Source organism: Leucoraja erinacea, chromosome 13, assembly GCF_028641065.1.
Source record: "Leucoraja erinacea ecotype New England chromosome 13, Leri_hhj_1, whole genome shotgun sequence".
NCBI classification, from domain to species: Eukaryota; Metazoa; Chordata; class Chondrichthyes; order Rajiformes; family Rajidae; genus Leucoraja; species Leucoraja erinaceus.
The window spans coordinates 713,310-731,783 of record NC_073389.1 but is presented as its reverse complement, the minus strand read 5'-3'; the positions used below and the strand labels follow the sequence as shown (position 1 = coordinate 731,783).

At 44.1% G+C, this 18,474-nt stretch overlaps 1 protein-coding gene and 1 long non-coding RNA gene across 5 annotated transcripts in view; one reads left to right on the top strand and one right to left on the bottom strand.

Annotated features, from left to right (window-relative positions):
• Positions 1-1,119: 1,119 nt before the first annotated feature.
• tent5c (terminal nucleotidyltransferase 5C) overlaps positions 1,120-18,474 on the top strand; it is a 32,813-nt gene continuing 15,458 nt past the window's right edge. Inside the window, exons 1-2 of one of the 4 annotated variants that reach the window (XM_055644237.1) lie at positions 1,120-1,509; positions 9,873-9,948. Coding sequence is in view for 2 of the 4 variants with exons in the window: in XM_055644235.1 (XP_055500210.1) it covers positions 15,540-15,548 (9 nt within the window). In the remaining 2 variants the exon portion in view is untranslated. Of the gene's footprint in view, positions 1,510-9,872; positions 9,949-10,632; positions 11,624-15,376; positions 15,549-18,474 lie in introns of those variants that run through there. The other 3 variants (XM_055644235.1, XM_055644238.1, XM_055644236.1) reach the window with 3 other exon arrangements.
• On the bottom strand, positions 7,642-18,263 carry LOC129702509 (uncharacterized). The gene is made up of 3 exons (XR_008724393.1): positions 18,120-18,263; positions 15,238-15,335; positions 7,642-7,865 (listed from the first exon to the last, which is right to left on the bottom strand). It is a non-coding gene; the product is annotated as an uncharacterized LOC129702509 (long non-coding RNA).

Sequence of the window (18,474 nt, the reverse complement as noted above, 5' to 3'; positions counted from 1 at the left end):
CCCAGGGTGGATCCTGACTACGGGTGCTGTCTGTTTGCACGTTCTTTATGTGACTGCCTGGGTTTTCTCCGGGTGCTCAGGTTTCCTCCACCAAACACATGTGTAGGTTTGTAGGTTGTACAGGAAGGATCTGCTGATGCTGGTTTAAAAAGAAGATAGACACAAAAAGCTGTAGTAACTCGGCGGGACAGGCAGCATCTCTGGAGAGAGGGAATGGGTAACGTTTCGGGTCGAGACCCTTCTTCAGCCCCTAGAGCTTTTTGTGCCTATCTTAGGTTTGTAGGTTAATTGGCTTCGGTAAAGATTGTAAATTGTCCCCAGTGTGTAGGATAGTGTTAGTGTACGGGGATCGCTGGTCGGCGTGGACTCGGTGGGCCGAAGGGCCAGTTTCCACCCTGTATCTCCAACTAAACAAACCTCTCACACATGCCCTGACTGCATCTGCACACTGAAAAAAAAAAGACACAAGTGCTGGAGTAACTCAGCGAGTCAGGTAGCATCTGTGGAGAACATGGATGGTGACGTTTCTGGTGAAGACCCTTCAAACTGATTTGGGGTGGAGGGTGAGGAAAGAAAGTTGTAGACATGTGATAGAAATAGGTTGATACCGATTTTTTAAATCTAAGACAGCTGGTTGGATAAAGGCCAGAGATGAAAAGACAGATGGTGTGAGACAAAAGGATTGAAGAGTTGCGAATTGTCATGGATGTAGGCGGAAGGGGAGAATTAGGGATGTGTGGGAAGGAACTGCAGATGCTGGTTTAAAAAAACTGGAGCAACTCAGCGGGACAGGCAGCATCCCCAGAGAAGGAATGGGTGACATTTCGAGTCGAGACCCTTCTTCAGAGTGAAAGTCAACAGGAGATATAAACAATGACGTAGAGAGAGAGATAGAACAATGAATGAAAGATGAAAAAAGAGTCACGATGATAAAGTACACAGGCGGTGTGAGTTTAGTGAGATGTGGGCCAAACGCAGGCAGGTGGGACCAGAGTAGATGGGACGTGTTGGTGAGTGTGGGAAAGTTGGGTCGAAGGGCCTATTTCTACACACTATGACCATGATCCTATGAGTCCAGGGGAGGGGGGGGGGGGGGCTGAGAGGTGTGTGTGTGTGTGTTGGAGAATGTAATGACCACACCGTTTAAAGTGTCCGCCTGCCGTGATCTCGCACCGACGGCAGAGGGGGTGTCGCCACAAGCTTTATATCTTAACCTTGGCTTTGAGCCCGAAGGTCTGACGGAATGGTGACCATGGAGATAAATGTACGTAGGGATCACAAGGAGGATAAGAGCGGGCATCCCCATTTATCCAGGCTGACTCGGGGTGAGAGAGAGGAGAGAGACGAGAGAGAGATCACACACTGAGACAGATCCTCTCACACGTTACCCAACCCGGACGGAGCCGAGGAAGTTTAAATCATCATGCTTTATTTCACTTACCAAGCATTGGCTGCGAATTTCTGAACACCACAAAGTGCGCTCAGCAGTTCGGTTGCACTAATTTGCCGGTAAGTGGGTCCTAGAGAGAGGTTGGCTCGTATGTCACAGATTGTGAACTGTTACATTTTACTGCAGGCAAATCTACCACTAATGCCGCTGAGTCAGCGAAAGCTATTTTTAAACACTGACCTACAAGGATACTAATAACTACCTTAAATAGTATCTATGTATAATGCATCTGTTTAAATAAGGCGATTACTGGAACAACTTCCAGTCCACCTAGGATTGTTATGTTGCAACAGCTATTTAACGTCATGCTTTTTTTTTAATGTATGTCCTTTCAATGTGTGGGCTATTGATCTGCAAATTAATATATTTGTCACAATGCATAATTCTCGGCATTAGGGGGAATGAGTCTACAGAAATAGAGACACAGTGAACTGCAGATGCTGGAATCTTGAGCAAGACATGAAGTGCTGGAGGAACTCAGCGGGTCAGGCAGCATCTGTGGAGGGAATGGACAGGCGAAGTTTGGGGTCGGGACCCTTCTTCAGACTGGAAATACTCAGCAAGTCAGGCAGCACAGTCTCCACCAATCCTTATAAAGAACTGTGCAGGAAAGAACTGCAGATGCTGGTTTAAATCGAAGGTAGACACAAAATGCTGGAGTAACTCGGTGGGACAGGCAGCATCTGTGGAGAGAAGGAATGGGCGATGTTTCAGGACGAGACCCTTCTTCAGACTCGACCTGAAACGCCACCCATTCCTCTCCACAGATGCTGCCTGTCCCGCTAAGTTACTCCAGCATTTTGTGTCAATATGTAACAGACTGTGTGAGCAAGGCACAGCGTACTGGAACAGCGGACTCAAGCAGCGACTGTGGAGATGGGTTGTCTATTGTCTCCACAGATGCTGCCCGACCCGCTGAGTTCCTCCAGCACTTTGTGCTTTACTCAAGATTCCAGCATCTGCTGTTCAAAATTCATATTGTTGAATTAATTTAATTTATTCTGCATTTATCAACCGACAGATGAATCTCGCCGAATGCGGGAATAACCAAATATATAGACCCTACAAAAAAAATCAGAAATGCCGGAGGAACTCAGCAGGTCAGGCAGCATCTGTGGAGAAGCAACCCGACCCGAAACGGCGCCTGTCCATTCCCTCCACAGATGCTGCCCGACCCGCTGAGTTCCTCCAGCACTTTGCGTTTTTCTCAAGATCCCAACATTTGCAGTTGCTTGTACAGAAGTGTAAACGACTGTTTTTGTGTTCTCTCTCCACAAGTCTTATCTATTAAGATAAAACAAATCTACCGTACCCTAACTTTGCTTTTGTGGGAACTGGTTGCAACTTGTATCTCAGAATGCTCTTGTATATGTTGGTAATGTATGGCCACGCTACTAACAGCTAAAGCCGGCCACTGAGCGCCGCATGCACACATTCCAAGTTGAGCTAGGCACACAAACGGCGCGGGCAGTGGAGATTTATTTTTAAGACCTGTCCCACATTCCAGGATCATCTTCGCCCCTTATTATTTTAATACCATTGCGCAGTCGTTGATTAAGAACCTGCACATTAAAACTTACACGCACTTTAGGGCACAAGAGTCTGCAAATTAAAACAATTAATAACTAACATGATTTCTAGTTGACTGTACTACAGATGGAGTAGTACATTACACTATAAATCACGTTAGTTATTAGTTTTAATTTGCAGACTCGTGCAGCCTAAAGTGCGTTAGTTTTAATGTGCAGGTACTTAGTGGGCTAACAAAACTATTCTTAAAAAGTAGATGTGAAAATGTGACATATAGTGAACAGAACGGGTTGTGCTATTAATGTCAGGACTACATACGCAAGTCGGCGTCTGATTTAGCCAAGGACCGCGCAAGCGTTTTAAAATAATACGGGGCGAAGATGATCCTGGAATGTGGTGCAGGTCTTAAAATAAACCTGCACTGCCCGCCACGTTTTTGTGCCTAGCTGAATGTGGAGCGTGTGCAAGCGGCGCTCAGTGGCCGGCGTTAGCAGTCAGGGCGCTATTAGTAGCGGCTCCAGTATTCATCACGAAAGCCACAGTACTTTGCAACGCTTGGTACGATAGATACCACCATGCACTTGATGAATGATAGATGGAGCGCTGCCGACTTGCCAAGTTCTTGCATTTCACACTTCACACCTTAAAACAGTGGGCTCATAGATTGTTATATATTTATTATTATTCTGAATAAAGTTTATTTTTGAAAAAAAAAAAAAAAGATCATGTACAGGATCCTACGGGAGGTAGACAATGGATGCCGTCTTTTACCCAGTGTAGGGGGACCAAGAGCCAGAGGTCTAGGGTGAGAGGGGAAAGATTTAATAGGAACCCGAGGGGTCACTTTTTTCCAGAGAGCTGCCAGAGGAGGTAGGTGAGGCAGGGACTATAATATTTCAAATGCATTAAGACAGGTACATGGATAGGCCAAGTTTACAGGGCTATGTGCGAAATGCAGACATGTGGGTCTGGAGGAGATGGAGCACCATTGATGGTGTGGGCAGATTGGACCCGTCTCTGTACTGTATGTCTGTGACTCGAAAACATTCCTATATCCACCTGTAATTCTGGCAGACAGTTACACTAGGAAAACTTAAATCTCCCTAAACATGGCATAATCCCCTACATAAATACATCCTGGTCCGCTGAGTTCCCCACAGTACTTTATGTTTTAAAACGTATTAATATACAACATTTGATTTGAAAGGCAGGAATATTCTCTCCATGTTCCCCATTTGAGTGTAGACTTTAGGAGAGCTCCCCCTCCCCTCACCATCAACAACACCACAGTCACATCTGCAAGGACCTGAAATGGGGGGCTACCATCGACTCCACAGTCAAAAAGGTACAACAGAGGATGTACTTCCTGCGGCAGCTGAGGAAGCACAATCTGCCACAGGCAATGATGGTCCAATTCTGCACGGCCATCATAGAGTCTGTTCTCACCTTCTCCATCATGGTCTGGTTTGGCTCGGCCACCAAGCACGACATCCGGAGGCTGCAGCGAATCGTCCGATCAGCTGAGAAGGTTATTGGCTGCAACCTTCCCTCCATTGATGAACTGTACACTGCAAGGGCCAGGAAGCGAGCGGGCAAGATCATCTCTGACCCCTCTCACCTTGGCCACAAACTCTTTGAATCACTTCCCTCTGGAAGGCGACTCCGGACTGTCAAAGCTGCCACAGCCAGACATAAAAACAGCTTTTATCCACGAGTAGTAGCTCTACTCAACAGCCAAAAATCTGTAGCCTCCTTTTGCTCTGATATTTCTTTCACATGTTTAAACTATAATGTTTTATTATTAATGTTTAATGTTTTATGTGTCATTCTTAATTGTCACTGTATGTCATGCTGTCACTTGTGGGCGGAGCACCAAGGCAAATTCCTTGTATGTGAATACTTGACCAATAAACTCATTCATTCATTCAAATGGTCTAAAGTGACTAAAACACTGGAGTTCAGGAGGTAGAGAATCGTATAGGCATTGTGGTATGTGGGGCGGTACAGCAGTAGAGTTGCTGCCTTACAGTGCCAGAGACCAAGTTTTGATCCTGGGTGTTGTCTGTGTGGAGTTTGCACGTTGTGCCTGTGACCGCATGGGTTTCCTCCAGATGCTCTGGTTTCCTCCCACGTCCCAAAATCGTGTGGGTTTGCAGGTGAATTGGCCTCTAAATAACCCCTCGTGCATTGGACAGAACTAGTGTACTGATTGTTGGTCGGCGCGCACTCAATGGGCCGAAGGGCCTGTTTCCACACCGTATCCCTAAACTAAACTAAAAAGCAATTAGAAACTTAGTGGGTACTATTGCAAAATGTAAGAAACATTTAGACGAGTACAAGGATATGACAGGTTTAGAGGGATATGGGCCAAATGCAGGCAGGTGGAACTAGTGTATGTGGAGCATGTTGGGCGGCGTGGGCAAGTTGGTTCGAAGGGCCTTTGCCCGCTGCCTGACTATGACTAACTTTACAGAATGCCTCTGTTAAAGCAGAATAGTAACAAAGAATTAAACAATGACCAGGAAGGAAATCCCATCATTGGCTACAGAGCCAGAGTGGATAGGTGTAGGTTGATTATTCTCATGTGTACTGAGATACAGAGAAAAGCTATGTTTTGCATGTTGTCCAATCAGACCAGATAATACTACACAGATACAATCAAGTCAAACTCAACTACAACAGGTAGAGCAAAGGGGAAGATACAGAGTGCAGAATATAGTTCTCAACATTGTGGAGCACCAGTTACAGAGACAAGGTCCAATGTCCACAATGGGGTAGAGGTGAATCAGGCAGTACCCTAGCTCATGGAAGGACCATTCAGAAACCTGACAGCAGAGGGGAAGAAGCTGTTCCTGAGTCTGTTACCTTCTGCTGGATGGGAGTGGGGAGAAGGAAGAATGACCGGGATGTCGGCTGCTTTCCCGAAGCAACGTGAGGTGTAGATGGGTGTCAATGTGGGCAGTCTGGATTAGTGCAAAAACAAGGATAGAAATATGTTAAAGTGTATAACATTGTTAATCAAAGCAAATACTGCTGTTTTGGGGCAAATTGCTTATGTAGGTGGTCACACGATAATTTTAGGTTGATGCTAATCTAGAGACAATCCAATCACCGCCCAATGTTTTTTTCTAAATGGACTGACTTTTTGCATCCTTTGTTCATTCTGCCAGTGAATTTTCTGCACTTTTTTAAGCAGAATTTCTGATGTCAAGCCTGAAGATACATTCTAACTGTTGAACATAAAAGCGCATGAGGAACTCAGCGGGTCAGGTATAAGTTCAGAAGTCATTGGAGTTGAATTAGGCCATTTGGCCCATCAAGTCTACTCTCCCATTCAATCATGATTCATTCGTCTTCCCCTCTCAACTCCATTCTCCTGCCTACTCCCCGTAACTTTTGACATCCTTACTAGTTAAGAATCTGTCAATCTCCATGTTAAAAATACCCAATGATTTGGCATCCACACTGTCAGTGGCAATTAATTCCAGATTCACCACCCTCTGGCTAAAGAAATTCCTCCTCATCTCCTAATTCTGAGGCTGTGCCCTCTGGTCCTAGACTCTCCCACTAGTGGAAACATCTTCTCCACATCCACTCTATCCAGGTCTTTCACAATTCAGTAAGTTTCAATGCGGACCCACGTCATCCTTCTAAACTCCAGCGAGTGCAGAGCCCAGAGCTGTCAAACGCTCATCATATGTGGAGGGAATGGACTGACAAAAGTTTCAGGTCTGAAGACAAGTGTGAACCCGAAACATCGTCTGTTCATTTCCTCCACAGACGCTGTCTGACCCGCTGTGTTCCTCCGGCACTTGGTGTTCTGCTTGTGGTTCCAATGGGTGCCTGGCAGGAGTTTCATCCACAAATGTTAACCTGTGAAGCAACCAGCAGGTTTTCCAGGGAAACACACCTCAACCACCACCCACCAATGCCCCACAACATCCTCCCTGTGGAGTCTCCATGACACCTTCGTCAGATCAGACCCTTCTGCAGACAGCCCGAATTAGCATCTGTCCATTCCCCCTGCAGAGGCTTCCTGACCCACTGAGTTCCTCCAGCATTTGTGTTTTTATTATATTGTCTTTAGTTGAAGTTCACTTTACATACAATGTGGAAACAGGCCCTGCAGCCCAATGACTGTGTGCCGACCAGCGATCACCGTGTACACTAACACTCTCTTACACACTCAGGTCATTCCCAATTTACAGAATCCAATTAACCTACAAACCTGCACGTCTTTGGAGGGAACCAGAACATCCGGAGAAAACCCACGCAGTCTCAGGGAGAACATACAAACTCCGTACAGACAGCACCCATAGTTAGGATCAAACCCGTGTCCCTGGCACTATAAGGCAGCAAATCTATTGCTGTGCAACCTTGCCAACCCATATCTTATGCTTCAAAGAAAGTTATTTAATAGCCCTTTAATAACTCGCTACCACTGTGTTCCCTAGATCCCACCCCTTTGGCTTTTGGATATCTGGGAACATTTCATAGTGTTCAGGATGTGTGATGTCATATTTGGCATTTCAGATTAAGATTAATTATTGTGTTTTTTGGATTGAAATTAAAGTTTCCTTTAAAAACACAAACCTCTCGTTTAGAAACGGTTTCAGCATATTAAGATGTGTAACTACACAAGGTATTCAGAAGAGCAATAAGTTAGTCATCGTGGTGTTATTTCAATCTGACCATTAATTAAGTGCAAATAGATTTGCAATTCACAAATTATTCTGCGAGACTAAATCACAACCATTCTCGTGTAACTGATGAAATACACAAAAAGCTGGAGGAACTCAGCGGAACAGGCAGCATCTCTGGAGAGAAGGAATAGGAGACCCTTCTTAAGATCTCGTGTACTGATGATGATTATAGAGCTGCGAATCTGTAAAAGATTAGGTTTAGTTTCTGTTAGGGATACAGCACGGAAACAGACCTTTCAGTTATAAAACTTAATTAAACTTAAACAATTTTTTTTTTCCTCAATCATAAATCATTTTAGAAGATAGAAATATTCAAAGGCATTTTGAACAAATACCGAGTCCATGCTGACCATCGATCACCTGTTCACACCAGTTCACTGGTGCCATGGTGGGATTTGAACTCTTGTCTCGGTCTCTGGCAACAGAGCTTGTATGTTAACCACAACCCTAGTCCTTTTCCAGGCCTTTCACCATTCAGTAAGTTTCAATGACGGATGACCGAATGCAACATTTTTGGGATTGAGTCTATTGGAGGTAATAGGCAGTGTAAAAATATTCTTGGAATAGATCCAGAATCCACGTCACACACGTTCATTCCCACAGACCATCCAGACCAAAATAAGCTTGGAACCTGTGCTGCTATTTCAGTCCCCTTGCTACCAAGCATCAAATTACATGTGAAAACGGACAGTACTTTTTATCGTAAATCAGCATCTGCAGTTCCCATTTTCTACACATTACGTAAAATATGCATGCATCGGTAGAATATGCAGGATAATATATAGAGATAAGACCTGCAGATGCTGGTTTACAAAAATAACATTTTGCAGTAACACAGCGGGCCTGGAGGACATGGATATTTTGGCTCGGAACCTGTTCACATTAGTTCTATGTTATCATACATACTCATGCACACCCTACACACTGATTTTACAGAGGGCCAATTAACGCTCAAACCCGCATATCTTTGGGATGTGGGAGGAAACTGGGGCACCCGGAGTCAACCCACGTGGTCACAGGGAGAACATTCAAACTCCACAGAGACAGCACCCGAGGTCAGAATCAAACCCAGGTCTCTGGCGCTGTGAGGCAGCAGCTCTACCAGCTGCACCATGGTGCTGCCTTTTATGTTGTTAATGTTCACATTTATACTTTAATCAATATCACCAAAATGCAATGAACTATTCAGTCATTTATGCTTATAGTGTATGTAAATAGATTGCCACATTTGCCTAGGTAACAGGAACTGCATATCAAACATAACAAGTTGGTTAGAAACATATAAAATAGGTGCAGGCGTAGGCCATTTGGCCCTTCATGCCAGCACTGCCATTCAATATGATCATGGCCGATCACCCAAAATCAGTACCCCGTTCCTCCTTTTTCCCCATATCCCTCGATTCCGTTAGCCCTAAGAGCTAAAGCTAACTCACTCTTGAAAACATCCAGTGAATTGGCCTCCACTGTCTTCTGTGGCAGAGAATTCCAGATTCACAACTGTATGGGTGAAAATGTCCTAAATGGCCTGCCCCTTATTCTTAGACTGTGACCACTGGTTCTGGACTCCCCCAACATCGAGAACATTTTTCCTGCATCTAGCCTGCCCAATCTGTTAAGAATTTTATATGTTTCTATGAGATTCGCTCTCATCCTAAATTTCGGTGAATACAAGCCCAGTCGACCCACTCTTTCATCAGATGTCAGTCCCGCCATCCCGAGAATTAACCTTGTGAACCTATGCTGCGCTCCTCAATAGCAAGGATGTCATTCCTCAAATTAGGAGACCATTCTCAGATAGTTGAAACCAATTCAAGGATGAAACGAAGGGTCTTCAGGCCATCCTGGAGTGGGATGCAGGTGTAGTGGAACTGAACGTCCGTGGTAAAGGTGAGTGAACCATTGGACCATTGACATTCACTTCCTCTACACCCCATCCCCCACCATGAGGACCCCTCGTTTCTTCCTCAAATTGGGATAAACCAGCATCTGCAGTTCTGTGTTTCTACGTTGTAACAGTTTGGTTGTTAATTTTCATTGGATTTTGAGGAATTATCAGGGTACAAGCTAGTTAAAATCACGCCCTTCATCATTATCTGCTCAATTTCTTAAACCAATATTTCACCACAATCCTATATTTGATGTCAAAAGCAAACGGTAGAATTTCTTCTGCTTTTAATCTCTTTGTTCAGGTTATTTTAGTGGATCGTAGGAAGTGAAGGGCTGTCTTCAGATTGGACACGTTTATTGGCGAGTATTGACCCAAAGGTATGTAATTAGTCAAATGTATATGTTAGCATCCGTTTCAGATTCACTGATCATCTTTTCTCTGAGGGGATTTTAAAAAACACTACTCGATATTCAAAGATGGAGAAAGGAGTTCACCTAAAATCTTCCTAGGTTCATATGTCATTGGAGCAGATTTAGGCCATTCGGCCCATCAAGCCTACTGCCATTGAATCATAGCTGATCTATCTTTCCCTCACAACCCTTGTCCTGCCTCCCCCCCCCCCCCCCCCCCCCCCCATAGCATTAAACAGCCTTACTAATCTGTCAATCACTGCATTACAAATACCCAATGATGTGGCCTCCAATGAATTCTACAGATTCACCGCCCTCTGACTTAAAAAAAGGCCTTCTTCAGGCTAATTGTAGTATGGGGGAAAGGGGAGAAAGCTGGAAAAGTGAGGTTGGGGTGGGACAAAGCCTGGCAAGTAATAGACGCATACCCATGTGCCTACCTAAAAGCCTCTTAAACACCACTATCTTATCTGCCTCCACCACCACCCCTGGCAGTGCTTTGCAGAAACTCACCACTCACTGTGTAAAAAAACATCTCACAAGAGTCATACAGCACGGAAACAGGCCCTACGGCCCAACTCCTCCATGCTGACCAAGATGCTCCATCTAAGCTAGCCTTGTTTAGTCATACAATACAGCAACAGGCCCTTCAGCCTAACCTGTCCATGCTGACCTAGATACTTTATCTCTTTTAAACTTTGCTCCTTATCACCCTTAGGGTAGAACAGTACAGCACAGAAACAGAGAGCTTTTGGCCCACAATGTTCATGCCAAACACTGAATGTGATCACCAATAATAACAATGCCTGAGCAAACTAATTGTTCACTGTCTTGCTTGTTAAAATAAACATCTATGTGAATGAGGCCAATACACAAGTTATAATAGTTGTGAATATTCATCAAGACGATGAAGACTGAGGAAACTTACAAAATTCTTAAGGGGTTGGACAGGCTAGATGCAGGAAGATTGTTCCCAATGTTGGGGAAGTCCAGAACAAGGGGTCACAGTTTAAGGATAAGGGGGAAATATTTTAAGACCGAGAGGAGAAAAACATTTTTCATGCAGAGTGGTCAATCTCTGGAATTCTCTGCCACAGAAGGTAGTTGACGCCAGTTCATTGGCTATATTTAAGAGGGAGTTAGATGTGGTCCTTGTGGCTAAAGGGATCAGGGGGTATGGAGAGAAGGCAGGTACAGGATACTGAGTTGGATGATCAGCCATGATCATATTGAATGGTGGTGCAGGCTCGAAGGGCCGAATGGCCTACTCCTGCACCTATTTTCTATGTTTCTATGACTTGCATGCCAATATGTTAATGTTGCACTAATGTCTACATCACACACATTCCATTGACAACGCTGGTAAACGCTGGTTGTATGAAAAGTGGAAAGCAATATAATCAGTGCTTTTTTTCAGCTGGTGAAATCAAGTGAGACTGGTTTATGATGTCACCGTGATGTCATGGGCATGGACATATTTTCATTCCCAATATTAACTTTCTTCCTCAGCCTTACAACGTGGTTGTGTTAACCAGCCACAGTACAGAGTGGCTGGCCTTTAAAGATGTGTGAGAATCACTCCCTGCCTCAATGGCCCAGATCCTCAGTTATCCAAATAATAATGTAACTGTTCATGAAACAGGTCAGTTTGATGTCTATTCTTCCCCAATAACTCTGAAAATTTACCAGAGTACATTTTATTTTCTAGACTATTTAAAAGAATTGAAAGGGGTTGGGGAAAAAAGCTGCAATGGTGTTACAAGGCTTTTATATATTAGATATTACTTTCGAATTAGTAATTTCCCACATAGCTGCTGCTTCAACAGCGCCAGAGACCCGGGTTCAATCCTGACTACGGGTCCTGTCCGTGTGTTGCGTTTGCACGTTTTCCCTGTGACTGCGTGGGTTTCCTCCGGGTGCTCCGGTTTCCTCTCACATGCCAAAGGCGTACATTTTTGTAGATTAATTGGCCCATTGTAAATTGCCCCTAGTGTGTAGGAAGTGGATGGGAAAGAAGGATAACCTAGAACTAGTGTGAACAGCTAAAAAATCATCCCTAGTGTGTTGGATAGTCCTATTGAACAGGGAGATCAGTGGTTGGCACTGACTCTGTGAGCAGAAGGGCCTGTTTCCATGCTGTATTTTGTAATCTTCAGCTGCACGGTTCGGTTTGCAATCTTCATTTAATAGGCAATTGCATAGAAATGGAAGCTGAAAAACATGCCTAACTTTTGCTACTGATATTCAAATGCTTTCTATGCAAAAAGGATTCAAAAGGTTGGAAATGTGCAAGCTAGTAGGGATGACTGTGTGAGGAGTGGTGTCTTCATGACTGAATGGAGTGTTGACACTGTCAAGGCTCATGAATGAATATAACTGTGACCAGTGATTGATCAACAAAGCAGCCCAGAGATAAGATAAAATACCAAATAAATGATTGATGTTTTAGTTTGATTCCATTTGATAGGGTTGGCACCAGCGCAGCAGTGTAGTTGCAGCCTCACTGCGCCAGAGACCCAGGTTCCATCCTGACTACAGGTGCTGTCTATACGGAGTTTGTACGTTCTCCCTGTAGCCATGTAGGTTTCCTCCAGGGTTTCCCCCCACATTCCAAAGACATGGTTTGCAGGTTAATTGGCTTCGGTAGAATTGTAAATTGTCCTTAGTGTGTAGGATAGTGCTTGTGTAGGGGTGATCACTGGTCGGTGTGGACTCGGTGTGGGTCGAGGAGCTGTATCTCAATATAGCATGGAAACAGGCTCTTTGGCCCAACCTGCCAATGCCAACAGATGACCCATCCACACTAGTCCCACCTGCTCGTGTTTGCCTCATATGCCTCAAAACCTCTGCCGTCCACAACCCTGTCCAAGTGTCTTTTAGTTTGGTGTCTGCCTCTATTCATAGAACATAACATTCAGACATCATGCAGACAGCCAAGTGTACCCACTTAGCCTTTCCTTGCTAGTTTGTTAACTTTAGACTTTAGCGAATCAGTGTGCAAACAGGCCCGGCAGCCCTCAGAGTCGGTGCCAATCACTGATCTCCCTGTTCAATAGCACTATCCAACACGCTAGGGATGATTTTTTATTTTTACTGAAGCAATTAATGTACAAAGCTGCACGACTTCGGAGAGTGGGAGAAAACCGGAGCACCTGGAGAAAACCCACGGGATCACATACAAACTCCGTGCAGACAGCACCCGTGGTCATGATTGAACCCGGATCTCTGGTTCTGTGAGGCAGCAAATCTACCGCTGCATCACCATATAACAATTACAGCACGGAAACAGGCCATCTCGGCCCTACAAGTCCGTGCCAAACAACTTTTTTCCCTTAGTCCCACCTGCCTGCACTCATACCATAACCCTCCATTCCCTTCTCATCCATATGCCTATCCAATTTATTTTTAAATGATACCAACGAACCTGCCTCCACCACTTCCACTGGAAGCTCATTCCACACCGCTACCACTCTCTGCGTAAAGAAGTTCCCCCTCATATTACCCCTAAACTTCTGTCCCTTAATTCTGAATTCATGTCCTCTTGTTTGAATCTTCCCTATTCTCAAAGGGAAAAGCTTGTCCACGTCAACTCTGTCTATCCCTCTCATCATTTTAAAGACCTCTATCAAGTCCCCCCCTTAACCTTCTGCGCTCCAGAGAATAAAGACCTAACTTATTCAACCTTTCTCTGTAACTTAGTTGTTGAAACCCAGGCAACATTGTAGTAAAATGTTGCCCATGCTGCCCAAGCCATTAAGCTTTTAGTTGCCTCAGTGGTGGGACTGTCTGAGGATTGGGTATTCACTGGCATAAGCCCCAACTCAGGAAGACAAGTGCATAAACTATTACTCTGTAAAGGGTGCAGAGAAGATTTATGAGGATGTTGCCAAGACTCAAGGGCCTGAGCTACAGGGAGAGGTTGGGCAGGCTAAGACTTTATTCCTTGGAACACAGGAGTCTGAAGGGTGATCTTACAGAGGTGTATACGATCATGAGGGGAATAGATAGGGTGAATGCAGATTCTCTTAGCCAGAGTAGGGGAATCAAGATCCAGGGGACATTGGTTTAAGGTGAAATGGAAAGATTTAATAGGAGCCCGAGAGGGTTTTTTCCCCCCACCACAGGTGATGGGTGTATAAGTTCATACGTCATAGAAGCAGAATAGACAATAGACGCAGTAGGCCATTCGACCCTTCGAGCCAGCACCGCCATTCACTGTGATCATGGCCGATCATCCACAATCAGTACTCCGTTCCTGCCTTCTCCCCATATCTCTTGACTCCGCTATCTTTAAGAGCTCTATCTAACTCTCTCTAGAAGTATCCTGAGAATTGGCCTCCACTGCCCTCTGAGGCAGAGAATTCCGGATTCACAACTCTCCGGGTGAAAAAGATTTTCCTCATCTCTGTTCTAAATGGCCTACCCCTTATTCTTAAACTGTGGCCCCTGGTTCTGGACTCCCCCAACATCGGGAACATGTTTCCTGCCTCTAGCGTATCCAATCCCTTAATAATCTTATATGTTTCAATAAGATTCCCTCTTGGGCCATTCGGCCCATCAAGTCTATTCCGCCATTCAATCATGGCTGGTCTATCTTTCCCTGTCAACCCTGTTCTCCCGCCTGTATGGAATGAGCTGCCGGAGGAGTTAATTAAGACAGGTACTATAACTACAATGAAAAGACCTTTGGACATGTAATAGGGATGGTTTAGAGGGAAATGGGACAAACACGGGCAGGTGGGATTAGTGTAGATGGGGAATCTTGTTCGACATGGGTAGGTTGGGTGGAAGGGCGTGTTTCCATGATGTACGACTTTGACTAAATCTAGGTTGGCCATACAGTGCTGAGGTAGTGCCAAATCCTCAGAGGTTCTTTCACACAGATGACAGGCATGGTTTGTCTGGAGAACATGGATAGGTGATATCTCAGCTCGGGACCCTTCTTCAGTCTGAGGAAGTGGGCGGCAGTGGCAGAGTGGTAGAGTTTCTGCTTACTGCGTGAGACATCTGGGTTTGGTCCTGACCACTGGTGCTGTCCATACAGACTTTGTACATCCGCCCATGAACAACTGGGTTTCCTCCAGGTGCTCCGCTCTCCTCCCAAAGACATTTGTAGGTTAATTGGCTTTGATAAAAATGTAAATTGTTCCTAGTGTGTAGGATAGTGCTAGTGTATGGGTGACCAATGGTCAATGTGGATTCAGTGGGCTGAAGGGCCTGTTTCCACACTGCATCTCCAAAGGTCTGATACAATACCGATCCATGTTCTCCAGGGATGCTGCCTGACCCGCTGAGTTACTCCAGCACTCTGTCTTCTTTGTAAACCAGCATCTGCTCTTCCTTGTGTCGACTGTCTGCTTGTAGAGAAGAACATAAAACATGTTATTTTCCGTAGGTAGTTGTAGACATGTGCCAGACAAGTGCCCAACTGTTCCAATCCCACCACAGCATAGTTTCTGCTCTGTGATGTTGCGATTTCCATCAGGAATCTGGCCTCTACCTACATTGAAAACGCCACCACATTGCAAGCATCTGGGAACTGGGAACAACTTTGGAACATGCTGCAGGTGTGAAAGGCAGTTTAAATTGTTTAATTAATCTGCTCAAGTTAAATAATTGTGGAAGTATCCTTTTTGAACAAGTATCTACCACTATTTCTGCTGTCAACGAAGTGCTGACCTCACTCAACCTTGTGACCCATAAGTCTGGAATGAATCTTAGTCCACGGCATAATCATAGAACTCAGAACAGTACAGTACAGCGACAGGCCCTTCGGCCCACAATATCCATGGTGAATATGAAGCCAAGTTAAACTAATCTCCTCTGCCTGTATATGATCTATATCCCCTCCATGCACCTGTCTAAAATAGTTTTAAACATCACTATCATATCTGCCTCCACTATACCATGTTAGGGAGAACTTCATCAAATTAGAAATTTAAAAATTCCCAAAATGGAGAATTTTAAGATTCTCAGGCTGCAGAACTTAAAAATTCCCAGAGTTTACAGCCTTCTTCAAAATCTGAAGAAGGGTCCCAACCCGTAACGTCACCTATCCATGTTCTCCAGAGATGCTGCCTGACCCGCTGAGTTACTCCAGCACCGAAGATAGACACAAAATGCTGGAGTAACTCTGCGGGACAAGCAGCATCTCTGGAGAGAAGGAATGGTGACGTTTCAGGTCGAGACCCTTCTTGACTCTCTTTGTTGAAGCAAAAATCAACCATTTTTCCAAAAGGGGGAGCTGTTGCCTTGTGAGGACTGCTATTCACCGTCACCTTTTGTCTTGTTCAACTTTGCGTTTGTGACAAGAAACCCTATCTGCTCCTTCCCCTTGGGAAGATGATAGTATTATTATTTGATGAGCAACAGCAGATCTTATTATTTTAAAGATGGTACCTATATTTAAAATAAATAAGCAGATTTTTTAATTAGTGAGAGCATCAAAGGTTAAGGGAAGAAGGGGTTTAGAGGGAAAGATAGATCAGCCACGATCAATGGGCCGAATGGCATAATTCTGCTCTTATGACATGAAATAAAGTAGCTCCAGTGATAAAGGGAGAGCAATTTATTAATAGTATCCCTTAAAACATCGCTCCTGGTGAGGAGGAATTTCATTATCAGAGGGTGGTGAATCTATAGCATTCATTACCACAGATGGCAGTGGTGGGCCAAGACATTGAAATTTTTAAAGCGGAGATTGACAGGTTCTTGATTAGTAAAGGTGTCAAAGGTTACAGGGAGAAGGCAGGAAAATGGGGGCGAGAGGGAAAAATAGATCAGCCATGATCGAATGGCAGAGTAGACTTGATGGGCCGAATGGCCTAATTCTGCTCCTATGTTTTATGGTGTCCCGTAATCAAATGCAACTTTGAATGTTGCAATCTCTCCTGCTCCCCGAACAAGAAAAACCTCTGCCCCACCAAGATCAGGAACTGAGGCAAGGCCACCAGCATGATCAAGGACCAGTCTTATCCTGGTTACTCCCTCTTCTCCCCTCTCCCGTCAGGCAAGAGGCACAGACATATGAAAACACACACCTCCAGATTTGGGGACGGTTTCTTCCCAGCTGTTATCAGGTAACTTAACCATTGTATCACCAACTAGAGAGGTTCTGATCTCCCATCTACCTCATTGGAGACCCTCAGACCATCTTTAATCAGACTTTACCTTGCTCTAAACATTATTCCCTTTATCCTGTATCTGTACACTGTGGACAGCTTGATTGTAATCATGCACTGACTGGATAGCTCGCAACAAAAAAAGCCCTGCATGGTACCTTGGTACACGTGACAATAAACTAAACTAATGTAGAAGCACAATTCTTGAGTAATTGAGCAGGGGCAGAGAGCTCTGATGATTTTAAATACCTCTATCATAAACAAATCACAGAACACTGATTCATCTGTGTAACAAGTGGAACACGTTTAAAATTTAATAAATAAAGAAAAAAAAGTTGATATAATATTTTAAAAGAAGAATTTTAAAAAGCCAAATACCAAAACATATGCATTAACAAATCCCTCTGCCACAATCAAAACACAGAATGCTGGTAACAAATGGAACAAATCATTTGAAACCTCAATACTTAAACAATAAATTAATTTGTTAAAAGAAGCCATTTTAAATCACATTATCTAAACATGTGCTTTAGCAAATCCCTCTGCCATAATCAAAACCACAGGGTGCAGGTTCATTCAAGTAACCAGTGGAACACATTTAAAATCTCAATGAATATAGATAAAACCATTTGATAAAATAACTTAAAATAATACATTTTAAAAGGCAAGTCCTGCTAAAACAATCAAAACACATAATGCAGTCAACAAATAGAACACAGAATTTAAATAGCAATAAAGATTTTGAAAATATGATCTAATACTTTAAAAAAAAATGGAAACGTGCATTAGCAAAATACAGGAACACAATTAAAACACAAATTGCAGATTCATCCAGATAACAAATGGAACACAAGTTTTAAAACAGGAATAAATAAAGATAAATGATTTGCTCGAAATGCATTAAAATATATATTTTTAACGGCAAAACACTAGTAAATACATCGTGGTTTTGCAAGATTAGTCTTATAGGCTTTGCTGGATTGCTAAGTACTGATCGCATGCTGGTTTTGTGCTTACAATGGAAGGTTTGAGCCACTATACCAGCAGCAAGCAGCATTGCAGCTGACTCACACATCGTTGCAGCTGCTGCAGATCCCAGGCTGCACAGCACCGTTGCACCCACACCACCTCAGTGTCTACCTCCACCTGAGCGGGCAGCCAATCGCAAACTGCCTTCCTCTGGGATAGACCCTTGCCACAAAATAGTTCAAACAAAGAACCAACGCTTTAACAGATTGTTTCTCCTCTAAGACTCGTGAAATCTTTTCAGAAACAGGATGATTTTTCCCCTTTGAGGTGTTTTTGGGGTCCATGCCAATTTATGTCGCAGATGGGTTTGTGTGGAGGAGGGATACATTGGCAGTTGTGCGTG